This window comes from Triturus cristatus, chromosome 1_2, assembly GCF_964204655.1.
Source record: "Triturus cristatus chromosome 1_2, aTriCri1.1, whole genome shotgun sequence".
Lineage (NCBI taxonomy): Eukaryota > Metazoa > Chordata > Amphibia > Caudata > Salamandridae > Triturus > Triturus cristatus.
Genome location: NC_140580.1, coordinates 304,919,865 through 304,944,883, shown reverse-complemented (window position 1 = coordinate 304,944,883; position 25,019 = coordinate 304,919,865). Strand labels below are relative to the sequence as shown.

The following is a 25,019-nucleotide window of genomic DNA, read 5'->3' as shown; positions in this document are numbered from 1 at the left end:
CCGTTGACGGCACGTAGTGGAGGGGTCCCGGGAAGATGACCTGGATGGATGATGAGAGAAGGCCCACTAGTTTGGAGTTGGGCAGATAGTTTGCGCTGATACTGGTTCGTCATAAGAATGTCGTTGAGGTAGACGATTAAGTAAATCCCCTGCAACCTCAGATACTCCACGGCGTGTTTGAAAACCTTTGTAAGGCATCACGGAGCTGAGGGGAGGCTGAAAGGCTGAGTAGTGAACTCGTAGGTATGATGCCGCCACAAAATAAAGGAACTTCCTGTGAGGAGAGAAATTGGGATAGAGAGAAGCATCCTTGTGGTCCAGATGCACCATCCAATCCAGGGGTCTCAGTACATCCTGCAAAAGATGCATCCCCTCCATTTTGAAATGACGGTACACGAGCCAATTGTTGAACTCGCGTAGATTGATAACAGGGTACTGGCCCCTGTTGGCTTTATCTACCGGAAATATTTTTCTGATGAAACTGCTGGGATGTGGAGTCGAGATAGAAATAGCTCCTTTGGCCAAGAGGGAAGTCACCTCCTTGTCCACCAAAGGGGCCTTGTGAGCCGCAAATTGTATGGGCTGTGGGCGACAGTCCTATCTGGGTGAACCATAAAATTCGATTTGAAATCCTTTGAACGGTTTGCAGGACCAATGCATCCACTGTGATGGAAGCCCAGGCCGGAAAAAATTCGCCAGAAGGGAGAACACTCACTGGGATTAGTGGAAGGACCTGCTCCTCTGGCAGCCCTAACCTCGACCATCCCTGTGGAAAACATGGGGGGAAAACACTCTTTTAATTGAGGACTTGGCTTCATCCAGGGAAGTTGACAAATTCCCCTAACCCCTTTGATAAAGGGTTACCCAAAAACTCCCTCCTTGCGCTATGGCCCCTGCTTCTGAATCGGCCAAATCCCCAAGTTTGGTATTGACCATTATCAACAAAGAGCTGCAACACTCAAGTGACAACGTACAGTTAGCATTGCAGAGAAAAATGATGGCCTGTTGGGCCCATCCAAAAAGCACCTCCGAGGAAATTAAGAAGCCTGCCTTTTTCAACCCTGTCTAGTATCTTAGTGCGGGGGCAGAGGGCGTCCAGGAGTTTGTCTTAGCATGTCCACTAGGACCTATTGATTCTCTTTTTCGGATACTTCATGAATTTCTGCAGGAAAGTGGCCATCGTGGATCTATGACTAGTGTAAGGGCCACCTTCCCTCTAGGGATGGTCGAGGGCACTCTGCCCTGAGACATTTGCAGGGTTCCTTCTGCTGGGGCTTCCGAATGCGACCCGCCACATAGTTAGCAGCCTTGTCGGACGGGGCCCACTTGGAAGACTTGGGTTGAAGGATCTCATCGGGGTCCAACATATCAGAACTTGTCCCCAGGCTATCTGAGCCAGGAGGTGGGCTTTCGGAGGAGGGCAACCATGATCTAGAAGAGCCAGCCTCATTGTCTATGTCCTGATGGTTGCCATCCAGACTGGCAAGAGACCCAGGGTTGGGGGGGTCAGTAAACAAACCCGTGGGGTCCTGGGGGTGGGGGGTGTACAACTAGCCAGGAAAGCTTGCTTGCGTCGAGGTCAACCCCAGTTTTGTGCGAGGCTTTGCTGGCGTGGGGGCAGTTCCTGAAGTGCCAGAGGGTCCCAAGGGGCATAGGGACACTGTTAGATCCGGTGGAGTCCCAGCTATTCTATGACAAGCCTGCTCAATCCGCAGGGAGAGGTGCTTCTCCAAAGAGGCCATAGCTTCATTTACAGCCCTATAAATAGATGTGTTGATGGCATCATAAAATTTGTCATCTCAGGGAAGCGATGCAAGAGGGTCTTCCTCCCTTTTATCATCAGCACACAGCTCCATTTTAAGCACAAAGCAATGAACAACAGACAGTGCTATTCTATGGGTCAGGTATGATGGCAGGCATGCACTGCAAGGAAATAAGGTCTGGTAAGTGCACCAGCTAGGACTTTGGCCCAGCGCTATACCTGAGGAGTCTGGAAAAGCAGGCAAGCCACTGCAAAGATAACTGGCTGGGTGTCAGCCTCAACTCTTATGTGGACAGAGACACTGCAGGTGGCTCCAGGCCCGGGGACACCTCACCTCCCAATGCATTTTATTTGGGGCGCCTGGGAAAGTGTCCCGACTGGTCAGAAGACCAAGAAATAAGATACTGACCCCCTGGGGCAGGGCGTGTAGCATTCTCGTGCGGGTACAGACCCTGCATTTGCAGGGTGGCAGAACATTAAAAAAACAGCCCGATCCGGTGATACAGACCTCACGGGGACATCAGCTCTCCAGACAGAAAGGCTCCAATACAGAACGTCCGTTGGCCGGTTTACACTTCACAACAGTAGCACTAATTAGATCCCGATGAAGGCCATGACACCAATTGGGTCACGGGCCAAAACATGTTGATCTCCAAGCAACACAAGCAGGTCTAATGTTTCCTGCTGGGTCTTTTAATCGTAGTACAGTCGCCTGAATAAAGACAATCGGCGAACCCTGTAGCTAGTTTTACATTCACTCACTTTCTGCACGGGGTCCTTCACCACACCTTTCCGCTCACATTGGGTAATTAGTAAATACCCTCATAGCAACTAAAAGATCCTAAGCTCCTCGCTCTCAGTAAGGGGGTTGAAGCCTGCACATGACTAAGCTTCATGGTGTGAGGAGGTTCCCCAAAGATGAAGCAAGCCACCTCTGGTGGGTGAGAGAAACCGTCCTTTAAAGGGACGTCTTTTTCGGTCTTGGTGGTGTTTATTTTAGCCTTACCTCTTTATCTAGACCCGAGGACTCTTGTGTGTTTGATTAATTGAGTAAGAGGAGTATACCCTCACTGGTCTACAAACCTCTTCTAGCTCCCATTTTTTTGTTTTTCCATTTAAAACTACTTGCTACACCTTAAGGCCCTACGTAGCCCTATGGGCTGTGTAAGCAAAAGGCAGGACATGTGCCTTTGTGTGACTTGTCCTGGTAGTGACAAACAGCCTATTTGGTTTCTCACTACAGTGAGGCCTGCTCCTTCCATAGGCTAACGTTGGGAATCCCCTTACATGTGTTTGAGTGGTAATTCCCTATCTGAAAAGAGTAGAGCTGTCATATTTGGTATTTTTAGAATGGTAGTGAGAAATCATACCTATAGGTAGGTGAATTTTTTATTATTATTTTAGAAATGCCACTTTTAGAAAGTGGGCATTTCTCTGTGTTTACGACTCGTGCTTTGCAGCCTGATTTCAGCCCACGTCTAGGGTAGACTGACCGCTGAGCTTGTGCATACTTTCCAGACAGCCATCACACAGGAAGGGGACTGCTCTTAGATTGTTTTCCTGCGGCCTGCTAAGTGCTGTGTGGCCTAAAGGACTCACTGGATTGCTTTTCTGCTGTTGCCCTGCTGCCAGCTGCGCCCTGACTTTTGTTCCGTCAAGGCACTGTAGTGCTGTCAGGCAAAGATCGCCATTTGGATCTATGGTTTTGTTGAGCTGATCTCCCTGCCTGGTGTCCCTCCTAAGTGTCCTCCTGGCACTGATGGCTGCCCCAGAATTGGTCGTGGGACTCTGAGTCCAGCCCTAGCAGTCATTTCCCAAAGAGTGCATGATGAGTCTTTTATTCGTCTCATCGTTTTACTCCCATAGCTTGGTCAGTGCAGGTACGCAGCCTCTTTGTTGTTTGCCACCAAGGCGGAGTGTGCATTGCTCCAGGCTCCACAAACGGCATGATGGAGTGCTGTCATCATTGTAAACAAAGTGGCACAGAAGCACGGGCGAAGCTCTTTCCACTCCTCCGAAGCCGATAGCAACATGTATTTTCATCTGGGTGACCATCCCCCAGTGAGAGAAATACAACGTGCAGGCCTTGGGGGAGAGGTATCGTTCCCAGACACTCTTTCTGCACCCAATCTCCTGCCGGCCATTGGAATCCCCTGTAGCAAGGCCCCCTTTGCCACGATAGACAAGGAGAGCAGGGCTTGGATGTCAGGGGATTAAAGGAGTAACTGGCCAGGAGAGTGAACAGCCCCCGAAGACCAGTGTGCAGGCCAGCAGTCCACCAAGGCTGCCCCCAACCAGCAGGAAGACAGCCAGCACGACCTACCTGTCTCTTGACCCTGCTTTGGAAGTGTAGCAGCTGCACTGCACATTCACCAGGCAGCTTCTGGGGAGCTGGCGGCCTGCATCTTGGTGGTGCGTGTATGCCCCCCACCCCCATTTTGACACATATCTTGGGGGCATTTATTTGATTTTCACCATACGAGGCTAGCCTCAAAGGAGACCCAAGTCATCATAAGAAACGTGTCACATTTCATGGTTACCGTAACATAACTAGAAGGAGCGCAGAGGCTCTGGTACACCATACAGGGAATCCCTTAATTACTGCATATTATGTTGTAGGGTGGCAAGTACACTGTCTCCGGTGCTCTTAGGGTGATTTCTTGTAATTTATGTACGAGTAGTTATATTGGGTGATGCATGTGTCTACTCCATAAACTGCTGCATTACATGCCCTGATCTGCATGGCATGCACAGTACTTATGATACATGGTGATTCATATGTTTTCTGGTATTACCTACCTATTGCATTGTATGCCCTAATGTTCTAATGTATGTAATATAAATTCTTGCATGGTCAGGATAATGAGTACTGACTCAGGATTGGCAATATAGGCACAGTTTTCATGATTAGGTCGTTCTGATCTATGTGTTATGTATAATATACTCTATATTTTTATATAACTGTGTGGAGTCTTTTTTGTACTGTGTTCCGTGTATTAGTGGTGTGAGTGTGTTGCGCCAACGCTTTACACCTTGCCTCTGGGGATAAGCCTCGCTGCTCTGTGCCAAGCTACCAAGGGGGTGAGCACAGGTTATCTTTGGTGTGTAACTTACTTGCCCAGACTAGAGTGGTGGGTTCTGCCTGACTTAGGTGCCAAGCCAACCAGAAACCCCATATCTAACAGGCTGGCATGAGTTTGTAAGGGCTGCTAAAAAGAAGAGCGGGCTGCCAGTCATCGCAAGCCAACCAAATGATCGGTTGTTGCAAGGGAGCAGCAGGGAGGGGACGTAGTTTAATTTTGTTTTTAATAGAGGTGTTCTGTAGCAAGGGTAAGACTATGCGGCCAATGCTCAAAGGGATGCTAGACACAAACAGTAAATACCACAGTGCTTCACTTTTGTGGGAGTACCCTGACATTGCCTCTGTTGACATTTGACTTCCTTCTGAAACAAGAACAGTACACAGCTCTGATGGAGATGTTGACTCTACCACCCAAACAAATGCCACAAATCACCAAACATAACACACGCACAGTGAAATCATCTAAACGTGCTTCGAGGAAATGGCCTTTAAAATGACTGCCTATTTGCCTCGGGACCAGCAATTATTTCAACAGCCTTGTGAGAGAGGCTGAAAGCTGTAGATTTGTAAAGGGACTACACAGGAGAGTAGCTAGCCCAACATGCTCTCAGAAGTGGCTGTATGGTATGAAGTGCACATACAAATGCTGCGCTGGGGAGGGTGCCGGTCTGCTATCTAGCGTAGTAATCTTGGGGACAAGGGTATTTGCAGTCTGAGTGTTCCCACCCCCTAAAACTCGTTTTTCAGCCAAAATATTAAGCACCATTGAGCATGCACTGAGAGGAAGGCCAAACTACGATTCCAGGCATGCATAACATTATGAAAAAGCAAACATGTCCAACTGAAAGCCCTTTTCACAGCTATGCTGATAATTATGTTGACACGACCCATAAGCCGTGATTGAAGTGCTTTAAAAAAGTATGGGAACTGTGATGCTTTGAGTTAATGGGGGTGGGGTGAGTAAGTGTGGGGGCGAAGTCAAGGGGTGTCTAAAAATGAAAATATTCTGGAACTTTTTTTAGTCTATAATAAGTCACAGCTTAAATGAACAAGTTGGCTTTTCAAGTTAGCGGTCTGAGTGGATGTGCGGTAACATACAGAGTTGCTGACTTTGAGACTGGGGAACCAGGTTCCAGTCTCAACGTCGGCTCTCCCCATACCTACAAAAAACATGGCAATGGTAACAAATGAAATGAAGCAATGATAAATCAAATACAGAATGGAAACAAGATTACAAATGCCAAACCTACTACAGCAATGGTTGAACTCTCTCTGGGTGAACGTGTACAGGATCGGGTGAGCTACAGTTCGAAAACTCATGTGGAAACTAAGTAAAACAAACAATAATCGGTGCAGGACCAATTCAAAGAATAAAAGGAGTGTTCTGAACAAACCATAAATAAACAAAAGAATAGGGGGACATGTAACCGGGGCAGTCGCCATGAAAGTGAAAAACACACCCAAAGGTGGGAATAATAGCAACGTTTCACCAATGAAAAGAATGGAATTTAAAAAAGGCACACAAAGGAACTAATGAAAAGCGATGGGCGTGATGAAAGCCCACAGAGTAGATACATGTCTCGAGGAACCGCGCATGTGCTGCCTAGGCTCGTCCTAAAAACTAATTCTTGTCGGCTCTGAGGAACAATCGAAACATGATATCATACCTGGTAGGGCTGCTTTTGGTGATATTTCCAAAACGCAAGTGCAGCAGAATTCTGTTACACCAGAATACAATTTGTGGAGTCTAGATGAAATGTGGTGAGAAGCAACATACTAAAACGCTCTATACGCCCTCTCATCCCCATCCAAGAAGATAATCAGCCGACAAACACTCAATAGAGCCTTTCCTTTGCTTGTACCTCTCATGACAAGTTTCGAAGTTGGGGACATTAGCCACATAGGTGCTGGAAGTAGGGGTGGTGGGGGTTGCAGCACCCCAAAATAACTATGCAGGTGTTCAGTAGGTGAATGAGTAATAAAGATGCCTTTCAATTTTGTTTTTATCTTGTCACAGTTGGTGTGCTTTCAAAGACCAGTCAAATGTCAGGTTCTGACAAATTGTTGTTTATTATTTTAGCATGGAAATTGGTGTTTACTTTTCTTTCTCTGACTTCAAAGGTAGAGGATTTGGTAAGATGAACTATCTGACAATCTTGCTGGGATACAGGCAGTGAGAAAGCAAAGGTGTAGGGTGTCTTTTTTTTCTCACACACAGCTTTTAAATACCTACAAAATAACTGTACGAACATTTCAAAATATGTCAGAAGTTAGAAAAACACAAATGAAGCACAATTTGTTTGTAATTTTGAAGTGTGATGGAAAAAAAATACTTTAATAAGATCAAAACAAATGAAGAGAGGACACCTTACTTTGTGATGTACAAATGGTAAATACTTGCTGAAAACTACAACAAGCAGCCTACACAAGCAACCCTGCACTCTTCCTACTCCCTGCTGACGAGCGGCAACTACCGCGAAACACGTGTCCAGGGATGGCTAACGCTACTCTGACTTGCACGCACCACTGAGCATAGGCGTACCCGCCGACGCTGACTACAGGGACCACAATTCTTCGGGGTAACACGCTAGTGGGTGGAGCAGTGTGCGACCAACTTGGTGATACATATTTAGTGGCTCTCTGAGCCCCGGAGTCGACGGGCTCATGGTTACGCACCTGCGTTCGCTACGAGAGGTACAGACCTGATATGATTTTAGCAGCCTACACAAGCAACCCTGCACTCTTCCTACTCCCTGCTGACGAGCGGCAACTACCGCGAAACACGTGTCCAGGGATGGCTAACGCTACTCTGACTTGCACGCACCACTGAGCATAGGCGTACCCGCCGACGCTGACTACAGGGACCACAATTCTTCGGGGTAACACGCTAGTGGGTGGAGCAGTGTGCGACCAACTTGGTGATACATATTTAGTGGCTCTCTGAGCCCCGGAGTCGACGGGCTCATGGTTACGCACCTGCGTTCGCTACGAGAGGTACAGACCTGATATGATTTTAGCAGCCTACACAAGCAACCCTGCACTCTTCCTACTCCCTGCTGACGAGCGGCAACTACCGCGAAACACGTGTCCAGGGATGGCTAACGCTACTCTGACTTGCACGCACCACTGAGCATAGGCGTACCCGCCGACGCTGACTACAGGGACCACAATTCTTCGGGGTAACACGCTAGTGGGTGGAGCAGTGTGCGACCAACTTGGTGATACATATTTAGTGGCTCTCTGAGCCCCGGAGTCGACGGGCTCATGGTTACGCACCTGCGTTCGCTACGAGAGGTACAGACCTGATATGATTTTAGCAGCCTACACAAGCAACCCTGCACTCTTCCTACTCCCTGCTGACGAGCGGCAACTACCGCGAAACACGTGTCCAGGGATGGCTAACGCTACTCTGACTTGCACGCACCACTGAGCATAGGCGTACCCGCCGACGCTGACTACAGGGACCACAATTCTTCGGGGTAACACGCTAGTGGGTGGAGCAGTGTGCGACCAACTTGGTGATACTTGCTGAAAACTGATTTCCACACATTACCGTTTGTGCTCTATTACGTTTTATCCGTAAAACTGCTTGTATGTGCGATTTAGGCTGTCTGTAAATGATGGTGCTCGACCACACTATGCTTCAGTAATATATTTGTGGCAGTGGACTCCAAAATGCACCCCTGCTACATACCATGCCCTTACCATTCTCCTGCTGAATGGGCGTGACTCGTCGGCTATACTTCTTCTGTGTGTGACACTTGGATTTTTCAGTGTCCTTTGCTTTCAGTGATGTAACATTGATGGCAGCACTCCCTCTCTGAAAATTATTCCAGCACCACTGATGAGCCATCTGTACCAGTGTCATAGTGGCATCGCCACCATGGGAAGAAAAAAAAGATGCGAGCCCCCAACCTTTTGGCATGTTGTATATCAGGTAATACTATACTTCTCAGTGACTGGTGTAGTTGGAGATTGCAAAACCAAAAATAATCATCCAGAGTTCTTCCTTGGCTGGGATTCCTTCATAATACTTAATCTGCCTCACTCCAAAAAGCACACTTGAATGTGGATGCAGGATAGTTTCCCAAGAATTGAATAAGGTTCTTAAAGTACTGGAGAGTGACTTATAAGGATAATGCTAGGATTTGAAATAAACAGTCCTATAAGCCCAGGAGAGGTTTAAATAAACTAGCTGGCACCTTGCACCTAACAGTTTTTGGTGAAACTGGAATACGCACAACACATTGGAAGTCTGTAATATCAGGGTGAGTGGGAATACTGTTAAAAAGGTATCAAAGCCACCAAAAGTTATTGTATTAAAAAAGCATTGGATTTAAATCATTGAAAGTGCTCAGTATTACAGTTGTAGATGGAGAAGAGGTTGACCCCCTCTCTGTCAGGGCTGTTAAGAGTGAAATTTGGAATATAAGTATTCCCATTCCCAGATGAAACTCAAAATTAATCCTTCGACCTTTTGAGGAAAAAAAACATTTAACAAGACGGTATTAAAGAGCAAAGCAGAGCACATTTATTTACAATAATACACCCCAGGGATAGCAGAAGAACAGAAGTAACCTGTCACTTTCATAAAACGAACATTGGCAAAAGCAATAGGCCTGGCTAATTTAGAAGTGAATGTTTTTTGTGTACTATGCATGTGAGAGTGCTTGGGTAAGTGGATTACCTCAAGAATGTGCGACTGGTTAGATGGATTTTATGGCAAGACAGGAGGCTTGAACAATGGATGAAGGGATATGTTAGCTGCTGCATGGATTAACGAATCTGCTAATACATGGATCCATGACTGGTAAAATGAGTGAGTGCATGAATGGCTAAATGAGTAGGTGGATGAATGGACAGTTTACATCAAAGTTACAGCCAAAACCTCATATTGCAGTAATGATGATGTAATAAAACTTCCCAGAACTATACATATTAATACTATTCAAAGCAGTACAGCTGGGCTTGGCACCACCATTTCAGGAATAAACACAATACATAAATAGTTACCTCTATGCCAGTGCAGCACCATTGTGCCAAGAATGTCTTTAATATGGTTTAAAAAAATCATCATTACGGCAGCAGAAGAGTTAAGCAGAGAAGAACACCATCATGCTAAAACTACAGATTATATGTAAGAATTGCTCCCATTATGCATGTTCAAATGTGTCTCGCTCAGTGAACATTATTGCATATTCCTTGCCACTATCAATAATAAATTGTAACTCATGTTTACATTTACCTCATTACTTGGAATCCTTAGCACTTTTTCAAATTTGCACCATCGTGTATTAATATTGATTGTAAGTTCAGATCAGCGCTCAGACATTCGGAAAGACGGCCTAGATTTGCACCTTCTCTTTCGAGTGCATCAATAAAGCCATTAACACCCCGATGATGAAACATGTCATTACTAGAGTGAGCGAGGGTTGTATATAAAAGAAGAGCTTTTTCCTCCCCAGAATCCCAAGACATCTAACAGCGTTATTTTTGTTCTGTGGGTTTCTTTTGCATTGGCAGACGGGTACTTTATTGCTTTGAAGTTCATGTTCAGGTAGACTGTATCCAAATCTTCCTTAACTGTTGAGAAGGTCTCCCCTCCTTCTCGGGTGGTTTCTTTCCACTGAAAGAAAACCCAGCTTTTTGTGTTAGTGGTATTTCTGCAAGCTCCACAAGGACTGGGCGGTTCTATGAACCCCTCAAAGATTATCTGCAAGGCTCCAACAGACTTAACTTTAAAGTCGGTGATATTGTTCGTTCTTTATGAGTCTTAGCAATACAGCCAAAAGATCACTGCAAGCCTTAGACTTTTGAAGATGTCTGAAAAGCCACATAGGATCACAAACTTTAGACACAACAGCAAGCTTTTTGAGACTATAAAACGTCAACACTTGAGTGGTTCTCTCTCCAAAGAAGGGTGCAAGGGCATCAACGTGCCTCCTGGACTTGTTCCTGTAGATAAATCCGACCCTTGTTCCGAGGCAACCTGAATTTCCGTGGCCACTGGCGGCGGCACAGCAAATCGAAAATATCTGTGAAACCATGGTTTGTCTCTTTGACACATTGTTGTGTCTCTCTGGCACGCCTTCTGTCACCAAGGAACTGAAAGGGCCTCTGCCTGTGGGTTCATCCTTTGCGCCAGCTGGACCCCATGGACCTGCTACAGGTTCCGCACCGGCTTCACTGCTGACTCCAATCCTTATGCCACGACCTACACCAGACCCCGGACCATCGATGCCATTGAGGCCGGAAAGCGAAGCACAACCTATTTTGCTCTATGACTGAGTCAGCGCCGCTTCGACCGAGGTAATGCCATGATCCCTTTGGGCCTGAGCCTTTGGCTCAACCATATACAGATGACCATTAGTATAAAGACCTCCAGGAAGCCAAAGGTTAGGACACATCACAAGCAACTGAGCTAGTTTCCCCTGCAGGCCCTGCCACGGAAGAAAGTGCCTCCTTTGCCATTATCATGCAAAGGGCGGTCGAGATTCAGGACCTCCAGTTACCTACAATGGAGATGAAGGCTAATGTCCTCAATGAACTGTTTCAGCTCGGGCTAAAAAACACTGAGTCCTTGCTTCCATTCGATGAAGCCCTCACAGGCACCCTTCTTCGGGCGTGTGCATAACCAGTTCTGGACCTCCCATAAACAGGCAGATAGCGCAGCGTCATCGTCCAGCCCTGGTTGACCCAGACGTCTTGACTCCGGATCCCACGCCTGAAAGCCTAGACATACAGGCCTCTACGAGCAAGGTCAACCCTAATGCTTTCTCTATGACACCTCTGGTCAGGGAATCAAAGTGCATCAACACCTTTGGGAAGGGTACGGTTCGTCAACCAGTTAGGCACTACATTCTGCTAACGTCATCTGCTTCTTAGGTCATTATGCTCGCAACCTCTGGGACTTACTAGGCGCCCCCAACAATTTGCATCCCATCCTTATTTAGGCTATTCACGATGGCCGTGTTGTGGCAAAATGTACTATCCGCTGTGGCTTGGACACGACAGATTGCCTAAGCAGGTGCAATTGGCACCAGTGTGGTTCTCAGGAGACATGAATGGATGAGGTCTATCAACTTCTCCAGCGACATCCAGTCTACGTTAATTGACTTCTTTTGAAGGCTCTTGCATTTTTGATGAGAAGGCAGACTGCGCCTATGAGCAGTTTAAAGATAGTGGGGGCAGGGCTCGCTCCCTATGTAGTGTAGTTCCTTTTTCCCTAATAGGCTCTGCGCATTGGAATAATATACCCTATAGATTTAGCATAGGACTGAGGTCAGTATGCCCCTATCGAGTATATTAAACTTAATTATTTTGTACCAGCTAACTCAGAGGCCACTAGAAACTCCTTGTAAACAAGAAGGGAGTAGTTTCTGGCAACCGCATAAACATGACAACTTTGTTTCCCTTTAGAATCGGAACACTCAGAATCGTGGAAACAACAGATAACAGTTTCACTCAGCTAATAGCGCATGCTTAGTTTCTTCAGAGTTACACAGAAAGAATAGACTGGCGTTTCAATATAAGGATTTATTGAACAGTCTTTTTTCTCGTGTAAGAGATATGAGCTGTTATAATCATAAGACAGTATGCAAGATATTATGTAAAGCGTAAGCAGTAGAAAGAAATAATACTGCGCTAGCATTATCTTTTAGCTATGACATATATTCATATACATAAATAACATAAGCTAAAAATGCGAGTACTCATAAGATGCTTCTCTAACTAGTTCTACCCCAGTGTACCTAACTTAAGTGTAGTACAAGGTAAGAAGTAGGTGTTGTATTCTATAGTATGGTAGGCTATAGTATGGTATGCTAAGTTTAGTATGCCAAGAGTCCCTCTAGGTTCTAGTCAGCTCCATACCTTTAGAATGAGAGAGGTGGGAATCTCTTTCTGGGTCTCGAACTCTGACACCCCGCGAAGGGAGTCAGAACACTGGAAGCTGGATTCTCTGCGAGCAGGGATGACAGCGTCTCTTGTCAGTGTGTTAGGCCGGGACACGGACTCCTCTAAAGTCGAGGTCTCCTCCTACTTGCTTGGGCAAGGGAAGGTATATTTATACCTGGTAGGTGCCTTGGAATGTTTGCATTGCCGTAAAGTCGAGCAGAGGAAGATGTCAGGAATGAACCCTTAAGGAATAGCGGTTCATGCATAATAAATGAGTTCTTGGAGAAATCAATAATCCTGGGCTAGGGAAACTCCCAAGAGCTTGCAGCACATCTTCAGAGGTCGTAGGTTCCAATAATCCGCTAACTCGACAACTGGCTGTTAAAAGCGGGCTCTCCCCAAGCAGTCATCACCTACCTCCAGACTTCTTTGAACTTCCTCATTTTGTTGGGGGTTCACCTTCAGCGTAACAGTCACACCAGACTCCTTTGCACGTTCTCCACTTGATTGGAGCCATTCTGGACATGGTGCACTGCCATGACGCCCCAAACCCCCAACAAAAAAAACAGGGAGTCCAAGATATTCGGGTTGTGAGTCCAATGTTTCATCCTCAGTCCTGGATCTCAGTGAGGATGACCCTGGGACTGATGGTTCCCTGTATTTTGTTGGTCAAGCATGCCAGGTAGCATATGCGGGCTCTGCAGTGGGATCTAAAGTCCCAGTGGGCACAGCATTAGGGGGACCTCTCTGGTCATGTCCAGATTTCAGAGGAGACTGCAAAAAACCTAGAGTGGTGATTGCTGGAGTGGAAATTGGGTCAGTCTAATCCCAGACGGTATCTCCTGATTTTTTTTAACATTGTCCAGTTGCTCTCGATGAAAAGATTCTTTACTCGTAAAGAGTTAAACCTGGCCAATTTTTAAATCACCTTTTCACTGGCACACACCACAAGAGAAAAACCAGCTCCACTGTAAACAGGTGTCGCAGCACACCCGGATGGCATTCGGCTATCCGGGTGGGACCCCGATGATGAAGCATGTCACCAACTAGGTTGGTGAGTGAGGGGTCTTCTAAATAAGGACAAACTCTGTCCTTTCAGTGCACCTCTCCTCAATCTGGAGGCACTTAGGTACCTCCTAGGGTGTACTCCTCATAGTGTTTATTTATATTGATTAAGGGGACCAGGAGTACCCCCATACAGAATACCCTTTCTCTCTCTTTTTGTTTTTCTAGTGGAAATTGGGTTGGCAGCAGACCCCCTCTCCCTGCCCCACCCAGAGCTAACAGTGTTGGCCAATGCGTAGCTTCTGGGTTGTGGCAGCCACTTGGGAGAGGTGGAGATCAGCATCCTCTAGTATCTGGTGGAGTCCCAGTTTGACATCAACTTCTGGAGCTGGGGTCCATCCGCTTACCATTGATCGCCTTCCTAGCATCTATAAAAGGGAAGTTGTTGCAGGTTCTCATGAACAACCCCACTGCCAAGTGATATTGAAACAAACTTAGCATGTGGGTTCATGGATTCTGTGTCAAGTGGTACTACGCTTCTGGAAGCCGCCGAAACACCAAGGTATTTTCCTGCTGGTATACCACCTGACGGAATCTCAACGCCAGGGTGGACAAACTCTGCTGCGAATACTTAGTGGATCATGAATAACAGTTACATCCAGAGGTGGCACAAGGTTCGCAGACTGACCACCTGGGACGTACTGCTTTGGTATCTATTTAAAAGGTGAGGAATCTTCGTTTCAAAGTATATATAAGAAGAAAAAGTTACTTACCTTCGGTAACGGTCTTTCTGGTAGATACTCTTTCTAACCTCACATTCCTTCCCATTCTTTGAACTGGGTTCTTTCCACCTAAAAATGTACCAGGTATAGAGATCTGCACACTGGTCAAAGCCAATTTGCTGTTGAACTTTGCGTCTAGGAGCGCGGAAAGCCTAGAAAGGAAAGCAACTAACTTCAGCAAGTGTGAGTAGTGTCTATATGCAGGTCCTCGTGTCACTTTCTGAGCAGAACGATATTGGTGTGGAGCCGCATGACGCCACCTACTGGTGCATAGGGCTACTGCTTTAAAAGTTTCCAGATTGAGTCTGATGCATGAGGCATATTCAAATGGTAAGGAATCTGAAGTTAAAGTATCTACCAGTGTGCTACCGAAAGTAACTTATTCTTTAGTGTGACTGGTGTCAGACAGTTCATAAGGTGATATAGCAAACTTGCACACTAAGTTAGCTGTCCTCACAGTTCAAAATATTATTTTTCTAGGCCTTAAAACTTTCACATACACATTCTAAAGGATTAGTGCGGTCAATTTCAGCATACAATTAGGCTTGAATTGTATTTAACGTGCATGTCATCAGAAATAGGCTTACCACATATATAAGTGCCTAGTGCCAAGTAACTGCCAACTGACTTTTTGTTTTTCAGGGGAACTTTTTATACAATACAAATTTGAGCAATTTCTGAATGCTACTACAAAAGAACTTTGGTAAATGTTTCTCATTGGTGTGTCGGTAATTCACAAATAATGCTAAAATGTGAGTCTGAAACTTTCTTGTCATATTTACCAGCTCCTAACATGCAATCTTCCTGGAGCTCATTTAAGCGGTTTATAGCCAGAAAAGGCTAACACTAACATGTGGTATTGCACAATCAGTGCAAAGTCCCTGTTGTATGTCCTTATCCTATCTTCCCGTATCAATGATGTTGCAGTTTGGATAGATAACGAAAGGTCCACACTCATCTAAACGGAACCGTGCTGTCCTCAGCATCTGAGTGCTTGTTGTCAGTAGTGGGCTCCCGTGGTCCTGTGGGGGACCATAGTTGGTGTTTGGAGTTCTGTTTTGGACACTTGAATGATACTTTGTACAGGTTGGGGCATTTTATGTAACCTGAAGAAGTGCATTAAGAAGTGAAGTGTATTTGTACCTGAACGCCCCCACTCATCCATGCATTATGCTTGCTTATGATTTTACAGCATAAGTTCTGTGAGTGACCGCTTGCTAACAAGACTGTTTTTTGTTCTAGGTATAGTTGCCAGCAACACAAGGGACAACAGCGTCGGAGCCACGTATCCCCACCTAAACTTTAGCGTCCCCATAACGTTGGTGCAGCCTGGACTCTCCCAGTATTGCAAGAGCAAGGATCTTCGAGGGTTTGAAGAGCTCGACTGGACCAGCGACTCTGTCCGAGCTGCGTGGCGGCTGCAAAGAAAACCCAAAGAGATACATATGAGCAAACTGTAAGAGGTGATGGAGCCTGCACTGGAGACAGTGGAAGGGTGAAAGTGGGGTCGAGTCAAAGGAAGTAGGAACACTGGACTGCGAAGGGGAGTTCAAGGAGATGAAGTGCTTTGTTTTGAGCTGCCAATGCATTGAAGTAAAGTAATTACTTAGTTTAAATGCAGCAACCAGTGATAACTGTACAAATCAACCGTTCTTGTTAAATTGACATTGGCTGCAAAGCCTATGTGAAATTCCACCACTCAGTGGCCTAGATATCACTGTAGTAGTTTCAACAGCATAATTTAATCAAAAAGAGAATTAAAATCAATATGCATACATGTATAAATCCACATTACAGCTTTGGGTCAAGTCTTTTTATCCTTTGCTCTATTCAGTTGTCATTCACATTTTACTTCTACCCATCGTAACATACAGCTTTGCAAATGGAACCCCACCTTTAATCATTGATTCCATACACTGTGACTGACCACATGTGCACATCCATCATAAAAGAAGTGCACTTTAGTGTAACAACCGGCGTGCCAGGACTTTACTTTGCCAATGCATTTTCTTTCCATTCTTTAGTCTTTTTTGTCTGGTCAGCCTTGTGTTTTTAAATTATGTCTTCATATCACAATGTTTCAAAGGAAATATTACCTTTTTACGACTAAATTCAACTATATTCCTGTGAGGTGCATTAAAACAAAAAAAAAACTAAATGCTATATCTGCTTGCTAGGGAGCACCTGTGCTGTTATATCAAAATAATATGTAGTGGTTACTTGTTAAAAAATCCAATATTTTAGTGTAGGCATATGCTCGTGGCCTTTAGGCAGCAGTATTTTTTCCTTCTGTTTATTTTTGTGGCATATGCTTGCATTAAAAAATGAATTTGCACCAGCTTGCCCAACTAGACCAAATCTATTGACTTTGCCGAGGCTTGTTCCTACATTGTTACTCCGGTATAAAGGCATTCAATTTTGGGAAATGATAAATTCCGGGTAGAGATACTACTTGTCTCGCGGGCGGATAATGAAAGTGAGGTTGATGAACATCATAAGGTGTCGCTTTTTACAAAACTAACCAATCCATCTGGAGGTGATTTACCTAATCTCAAACTCCCCGGAGAGGTAAGAGCATTGAGTTTTTTTGATATCATGTACACTTTACGTTCAAATGACTTTGCCTGATTGGTGGGAGGGAGAGGATTTTCAGGAAGTAAAAGCAGTGTGTCAAACAGACAGCCACACAACCTTTTTAATGAAGGGTCACTCGCCAGAGAAAGATGCTTACTAATACCTGTGTCAAGGAGCATCAAAACTTTGGCGTGGTTGAGACCCGGAATTGTAATGTTATTGAAATTGTATTTATATAGCGTTTACTATCCCTGAAGAGGCAATGAAGTGCTGAGGACAAGTAGCACACTGCTCCGGAACCCAGGTTATTGGTTAATCCAATAGGTAAATGTTGGTTATTGCGATTATTTGCATGCTTTCATTAAACATTTTGCATGTATTTACTCCAATTACTTTGTAATAGATTATATTAATACCAGTTAGGTGTGATCATTAGTGGGGGTATTGTGGTTTCAGGTGAATGGTTGGTGAGATAGATAGGCTGGCGGAATTATGTAATGTTAGGTTGCACGGATAGAGTTTTAAAGCAGGAAAATATGTGATCTATGAACTGCGGTGTCAGCCTTTTGCAGAGTTACAGTACGAGAGATTAAGGAAGACAGGCATGAGACTGAGAGGAGACTATACTAAGAAGTAGAAGACATGCAGAGGATGTAAAGTAAGAAGGTGGTCGCTCTGAAAGTAGAAAGAGGAATCAAGCAGAAGTAATTCAAGGTCAATATTCCATACAGGGTTTAGGAGAATAGTGGAAGAAGGCTTTTTGAGATGGAAAGTAATCTAAGGATGTAAGCGGTAGAAAGCAGTCGGAGGTTGTAAGCTGCAATAAGAAAAAAACGATATACATAATGCTCTTTATCCAGGGCAGATAGCTTAAAACATGCAAGTCCGAGTGTACACATCGCTTAAACATTAAGAGCACTGGCCTGTTGCGTGCTAAATCTAGGACCACTTTTTAAAACATAGTCGGGGGAATGGCAACTGTGGTACAGGGTCTGTACGCTGCACAAGAGGAGCTGATACATAAAATAGTATTCATTTAATGATCTTACCTCAGAATTCTATGTTAAAGGGTTTGTTTTTTTACGCAGTTGCTGGAAATTAATTATTTATTATTGGCTGAGAGTGTCTTGTCAATGTGCTGTCAGATATTACTCTTGTTTTGTTACCCAGTCCCATTCTAGGTTGTTTCTACGGCACAGCAGAGCAACTTCTGATATGACAGGTACTTACAGCTAACATCCCAAGTGTATGTTGTGCATGTGAGAATATGTGGCCAGTAGAGTATATGCATTGTACATATATGGAAAGCAGTGCAATGGAAACCGGTGGGTTCCATTTTGGAAGTCCCTGGCCTGTTCCTTTGGACAAGATGGAGGTGATTTTGTTTTCTCGGACAGTTGAAGTGTATTGTTGGCATATCTGAAGCAGGAGGGAGGAGACCTAGACACTGAAGTAGAGACAGAGGAGACAGACCTCCTATAGAAATTTGATTAGGCGCTTTGCTGAGAGGAACTTCCTGTAGCACTGCCAAATTGGTAAATATGACGGGTAAAGGGGGGGTTGCAGTCTCTGTTGTTCAGAGTATAAAGGATCATTTAGACAAGACCAGCCTTTTGCCTATTTCCTGATCACTGTCCTTGTGGCTGATCATAACCAGGAGGTAATAGTTCACACATCTTTGTGTCTCTGGTTTGGATGCTCCAGGCTGGAGACTATCCTGCTGTGAGGTGCATCACTCTGCACAAAGACTGTGTCTGCAGAACAACCTAGAGAGGCACGTGAAAAGGGAAGCCACCCAAAACCAGTTCTGTGTTTCTAATGCTGACAATATCATTAATGGCAACATTTGGGAACAGCGAATGTAGGTACCGTTCTATAATGCTGATATATTCCTGTAATTGGGAACAACGAGGGGTTTGTTGCAGCAGACTCAGACAAACATTCCTACTCCAAAGAGGTTATTAGAAATCTTCTCTTTATTGTTGCTTCATGAATATGTGCCAGGGAAAATCAGCCAACGCGTTTCGTTCACTTGATGGTGGACTTCTTCAGGGCACAAAATGTTTGAGAATATATTCGTCATCTAAAGGTAAGGGTCCTAGGTTTAGCCAATATTAGTCTCGGGAGTAGAAACGGAACTTCTGTAGTGACCCTCCATAAGGGGGAATACGTGGTGCACCACTTTTGCAATGTCTCTTTTAGTGCAAGGTATATTCACAAACTTCAAAGAGGTTATTAGAAATCTTCTCTTCATCGTTGCTTCATGAATATGTGCCAAGGAAAACCAGCCAGCACGTTTTGTCCACATGAAGGTGGACTTCTTCAGGGCACAACATGTTTGAGAATATATTCGTCATCCAAAGGTAATGGTCCTAGGTTTATCCTCTTTGAAGTTTGTGAATATACCTTGCACTAAAAGAGACATTGCAAAAGTGTGCACCACTGTTTTCTGTATTTATCTGTTCTTCTTGATCTAGGTTGTTACTCCTTGGGCAGAGGGTGTCTACAGAGAGTGCACACATTTCCAAACAGACTCTTTCATTGATAAATTCTATTTGGGGAGATAAACATGAAGGTGTAGCATCTATTTGTGGTCCTCTGCCCATTTTTTTCTTCATAAACATTCTTACTCCTATTGACTTTTAAGAGGAAGTAAAATAAAAGTTGGAATGTTTACATTTTAAGACTAAAAGAAATCCTACGTAAGCAGCTTAAATGCAGTCTGCTTATTGAGCTCTGTTGAGATGGATGGAGAATTCCTCTGCATGGTAAAATACATGTACCCCGGCGTCCCCAACTGTACTGTTGTTTTGATCCTTAATGCTGATTGTTGCTGGCATAGGCAAACACATATCATGGGTGTCTACCATGATATATACCTGTCTCACAGATTGCGGTCTTGTTGGACCGGGAGATGCGCCCAAAGCGCTACCTTCATAGTGGTGGAAGGCTACCGCATTCACCAAGAGTTCAACAGCACAAGCGTGGTGGTGGCAGCATACTGTATAGTGATCAGTAAGTACCCTTTTTAACCTCGTCATTGGAGTGAAGCCCACAGGTTCACTCACTTTTTATTTTTATAAAGTTCCCCTTTTTTATAAAGTTGCTCTGCTGTGTGCTTAACTCTGCATTGGCCTATATCAGTCGGATATAGAGTGCTGCACAGCGCAAGAGTGGAGACTCTGCGCTGGATGCATGTGTGCCTGGGAAGTGTATAGTATAGGAATATAGCAGTGCTCTACAGTACAAGCATGATTAGTGCATATGCGCTGTGTACATTACATGAGAGATGTAGTTCTGGGCAGTTGCTGCACGGTGAAAGCATGTGCTGGATGTATGTGTGCTTGTGAGAAGTACCATACATGAAGGTGTGAAGTTGTTGTGCAACGCGTGCATGGTTAGTGTGCATGCTGGCATCTTGTGTATTTGCAAATAGCATACCATGGCACAATGCAGAAAGGATACAGTACTGTGCAGTGCACCCAGAGTGATTGTGATTGTGTGTGCTGGATGTATGTGTTCCTGGGGTGGCACAATACCTGGAGGTGACAGTACTGGAAAATATGTGGGCTGTGTATGTACACTGAGTGCAAGTGACCCGCAATGGTACATTACATGGAGGACCCTGCGTTCCATTTCTGGAAATCCAGGCCTGCCTGGTGAAGACATGAGGAATACAGGAATACCCCCAGATAGTGTATTGCTGCGTTCCTGTGAGCTGGTTGGGACATACTGGAGAAGGGTGGGAAAGACTCCCCCTAAACACTTCAGAAGAGTGTTCCCTGATCCAGTGATACATCACGAGCAAGCGCCCTTGACACATCTCAGGAAGGAGATAGGGCTGATAAGGGAATCCTAAACGGTAGGGCTGGGAGCCCCGGGATTAACCTTTTGATGCACCTATCACTGTGGCTGACATCCAGGTGTGAATTCTAGTCACTCCCACAGGCTCCGTTGTGGGACTATTGGCTTCGAAGTCCCTCCTGTTGTGACAGACATCCTTTCAAGATGGAGAGAAAAGTGTACACTTCATAAGAAGCAGACCAGTAACAAACCACTTCAAAGTCCCAGACCCTAAATCACATTTGGTGTCTTGAAATGAACTATAAGAAGAGGTTGGGTTGGGACCCCAAAATTTGTTTTCTGCCAAGCAGTCAGACAAGCTGTGAGAGTAGGGAAAGCTCTGCAAGACGTCTGGCTGTGACCACGACTGGGGGCCAAGGCCTGGTAGTCTCCCTGCTGGGTGAAGGGACATCACCCATAAAAACTAAGACCACCTGTCCTGGAGCTTGGAACACCAGCACTTGCCTTCTTGCCAAAATCAGTGTGCCCTGTGAGGAAGGGAAGAGGGTTGGAGGGAGCGAGGTGCAGTGCACAGCCCTACCAATAGGACTCCGTGTCTGAGGTGTGAGGAGACCGCTGTGAACTGATCTGGCCATTTCTCGTGTGCAGGAGTTACTCGGCGACCCCCATATGCATGGAAAGAGCCGCCATGGACTGTGTTGTGCATCAAGTGCCGTGCAGGGGGCACCAAGCCCGTACCACCTCTTTGCAGTGACCCCGTATGCCACCGTAGAAGTGACTATAAAGACAAAGTGCCAAGACTAGTGTGCCGTTGCTGCAACTTGGTATGCCAGGTGGGGCACTTGTGGTATTGCTGATTGCATAGGAGAAGTCTGCCTTGCCAGTAGGCACTGCGGCAACCCCGTATACTAGAAGGGGCTGCTGGTACTGGAGCTTTGCCAAGTTCAGACCATCGCCTAGGAAAATTGAAGCTGCGACCTGCTGGTCAAAATTGTGCATTGATACCTGCCCCCTTATTGATTCCGTGGACGTCGTGAGGACTTTTGCTCCATCGCTGTGATCTGGTTGGAAGCACGAAGGTTAATCCCCGGCCCTCTTCTGCGGAAAACTGAACCTACCTCGTGCTGCCAGGGAGAGAGCCTGCGCCTGCTGGGTGCTGCGGCGTGTAGCTCAAGCAGCCCAACTCCTCCGAACAGAACCAAAGCTTGCAAGTGCCCGTGATCGGGCCACCCGCAGAAACACTGAATGCTTCCGTGCTCCTGCAGCTCGTAAGCCTTGAAACTGGCCTGTTGGGCTCCAGGGGACTCGCTGCTGAAGTTGCTGCAACACCATAGACTTTTATAACTGTTTCCTTAGAATTAAAGGAGACCCCTGAGTAAGACCTACTAGTGAACTTCCCTTGTATGCAGCCAACAGTGAACGGTGAGGCCTCAGGAGCAGCAGTGCTGTTTTTGATCATCACAGTCAGCACTAACGTTACAGGGGGCAGAGGGGAGTAGGCTGTGCAGTGAGCCAGATGAGGAGTGGTGGCCTTTTAAGAGGCTCTGCCTTTGTCTCCAGTAACAGCCAGACGAGCCCCGGAGCCTGCTAGCACCTTGTCAATGTAAAATTTGCGAGGGGGCTCCAGTTCTCTATTGAACACAAATTAAAAAATTGTGCATAACAAGAGATGGGAGCAAAAGGAAAACTTTATTTGACAACATTACTGTGAAAAATATTCATCCAGGGACACAATGACAAAGAGAAGGGAGAATAGATATGAATGGGAGAGTAACAAAATGTATTGAGTGAAGGGCGAAATGTAGACAGATAAAAGGAGAAGTGAGACAGAGTGAAGAAGAGTAACAAAAAAGAGGGGAAGAGGAAAAGGAAATGAAGGGACAACACAAAGTAAAGGAAGAACAGGGAGGATAATAATGCCTTAAATGCAGACAGAGGGAGAGAGGGAGAAGAGATTAGTAAGAAGATGTGATGAAAGAAAGTGTAGCGAAGTGCAGAAATTGGTAAAGATAGAGTGCGAGAGCAAAAGCTGGAAAGAAAAAGTGGAGAGGATAGAGACAGGAAGGTGAATGATAAAAGATGATGGAGAAGAGATCAAGAGGGAACAGGGTTGACAAATATTTCTTATGGTTAAAAGTAACAATGATATGTGGTAGGCATTTCTTCATTAGAAGGACAGTCATCCTTCCTGTCATGGTTGCACTGTGCATTGCTAAGCAGAAACATTGTTGGAGAATGCACTCCTTCCCTTATGTATACTCATTCTTCAAGTTTTATGTCGTCCATTAATGCGTGCAAAACAGGTGCTGTGTACCGTCCCAAGGCACAGCCTTCTATACTCAAAGTATCCTGGGGCACTTGTGCGCGCCCCTCCTGCTGCACTGCGAATGTGGGGAAACTTCCCTCCTTATATCAATTTCTTCCAACGTTATCCAATGTAATCTTTTGTCACCATTATTAATCATTGTTCTTAAGCACTTTGCGAGTTTCATTAAAACACTGTTGAGACAGCATCCTTTCACCTTTATTTTTGCATCTTCCAAAGTTTACCGAGCGCCCGTCGAGGCTTTTTCACAGCAACATAATCAATCAGAGGTGAAACACAGAGTAGGCTCATCACATTATATTCCCAATGCATTTCGAGCCTCTTGGGCTCTTCGTCAGGGGTTTCTACAAGAATAAAAGACAAATCAACCAGGTGTGCCCTGCTGACCTTCACTAGTAAATCACAATCATAATAAGAACTATCTTACTACGCTCACCTAATGCCTAAACCTACTAACTCCCACCCAATCCAACGTGCCATGATTTCCTCAATTAATCCGCCTAATCAAACAACATGCAATCCCCTCCCTCACCTTTCACACTCTACATGTCCTCGCTCACTGAACTCCCTGAAACAAACAAATAAACTAAGGTCTCATACCCGGTCTCCTGTGCTCAAAACCCTCTTAAACTACCACCCCATTATAACTCCAAACCCTCTCGTGTTACGGTTTCCCCTTCACTCGGAATAGTACTAATAGTATCATTTTCTTTTAGTCCATACTCATATTACACATAGAAGACGAGGTAGAGATTGGGGGTTTTAGTGATTTGATTGAATCACGAACAGGGGCGGCTGGTGACATTTTAAAGTGGTGGGGCGTAAAATGATTGGTATACTTGACCGTTGCGAGCGAGCGTAGCGAGCGAACCCGAACCCCTATAAAGAGGGTTCGGGGGGGTTCTCCCCCCGAGAAAATTTTGAAAAAAGAGAAGAGAAATGGTGCATTTTTAAGCAAATTTGAGAAAGCAGGAAGGTTAATAAACCAATTGTGAAAGTGCAGTTATAACATTAATAAAGAGATGTCATATAACATAGGTAGCTGCTTATTCAGTGTATAACCACAGAGCTTCATAACAGACTTCGAGATACAATGCATTTCTGAGTACCTCACTCACAGATGTTTTTTATTTAACAAACTAAACTGGTTGCAAAGTAGCAGCATTCAACATTGTTTACTTTTTGTAAATGAAATCAGCACGTCTCTCTCTAAGAGCAGCAAACTTTTCAATAACTTTAGTGTTAAAGTCCGGGATTTTCTGAACTAGCTTGCTCTCTACAGAGAGCATTGCCAAAGCATTGAGTATTTCCTCAAGCATGGTGTTTCTCAGGAATGTCTTAATCCTCTTTAAGGCTGAAAAACATCGTTCTGCCTCGACTGTTGTCATAGGAGTGGTTATGACAATTTTAAGTAAAGCCACTGTCTCTCCAAGTGACTTTTCCATATTAAGTTTATGTATTAAAGCCAGCAAAGACAAGGCACTTGTGGCCTTCCGGTACACAGGCATTCCGTACAGTACAGTCAACTCAGTTCTCAGCTCTTCTTTATTGAGCATAGGATAAGCTCCCACAGCCTCATTCAGAGCACGCTCCGGGAAGGATTCATCATATTTGGCAAACTGTTGACTTTGCAATAATGTGGCACTCACCAAATGTTTAGTGAAAGAAAAACGCTCTCGTGCCTGCACAATTACAATGTCACAGATCTCCTTTGCAATTCGGACCATAGTGGTGATGTTTTTCCTGCGGTTTGTGAAAAAAGATTTCTCTGGCAGTTTGCTGTCTAAA

General features: G+C 45.1%; 1 protein-coding gene across 1 annotated transcript in view; it reads left to right on the top strand.

The window, feature by feature from the left end:
- TYSND1 (trypsin like peroxisomal matrix peptidase 1) overlaps positions 1-16,318 on the top strand; it is a 132,230-nt gene extending 115,912 nt beyond the window's left edge. The window contains exon 5 of the mRNA XM_085603851.1: positions 15,770-16,318. Within this exon, the coding sequence (XP_085459977.1) occupies positions 15,770-15,987 (218 nt within the window). The 3' untranslated portion in view covers positions 15,988-16,318. The remainder of the gene's footprint in view (positions 1-15,769) is intronic.
- Positions 16,319-25,019: the final 8,701 nt, after the last annotated feature.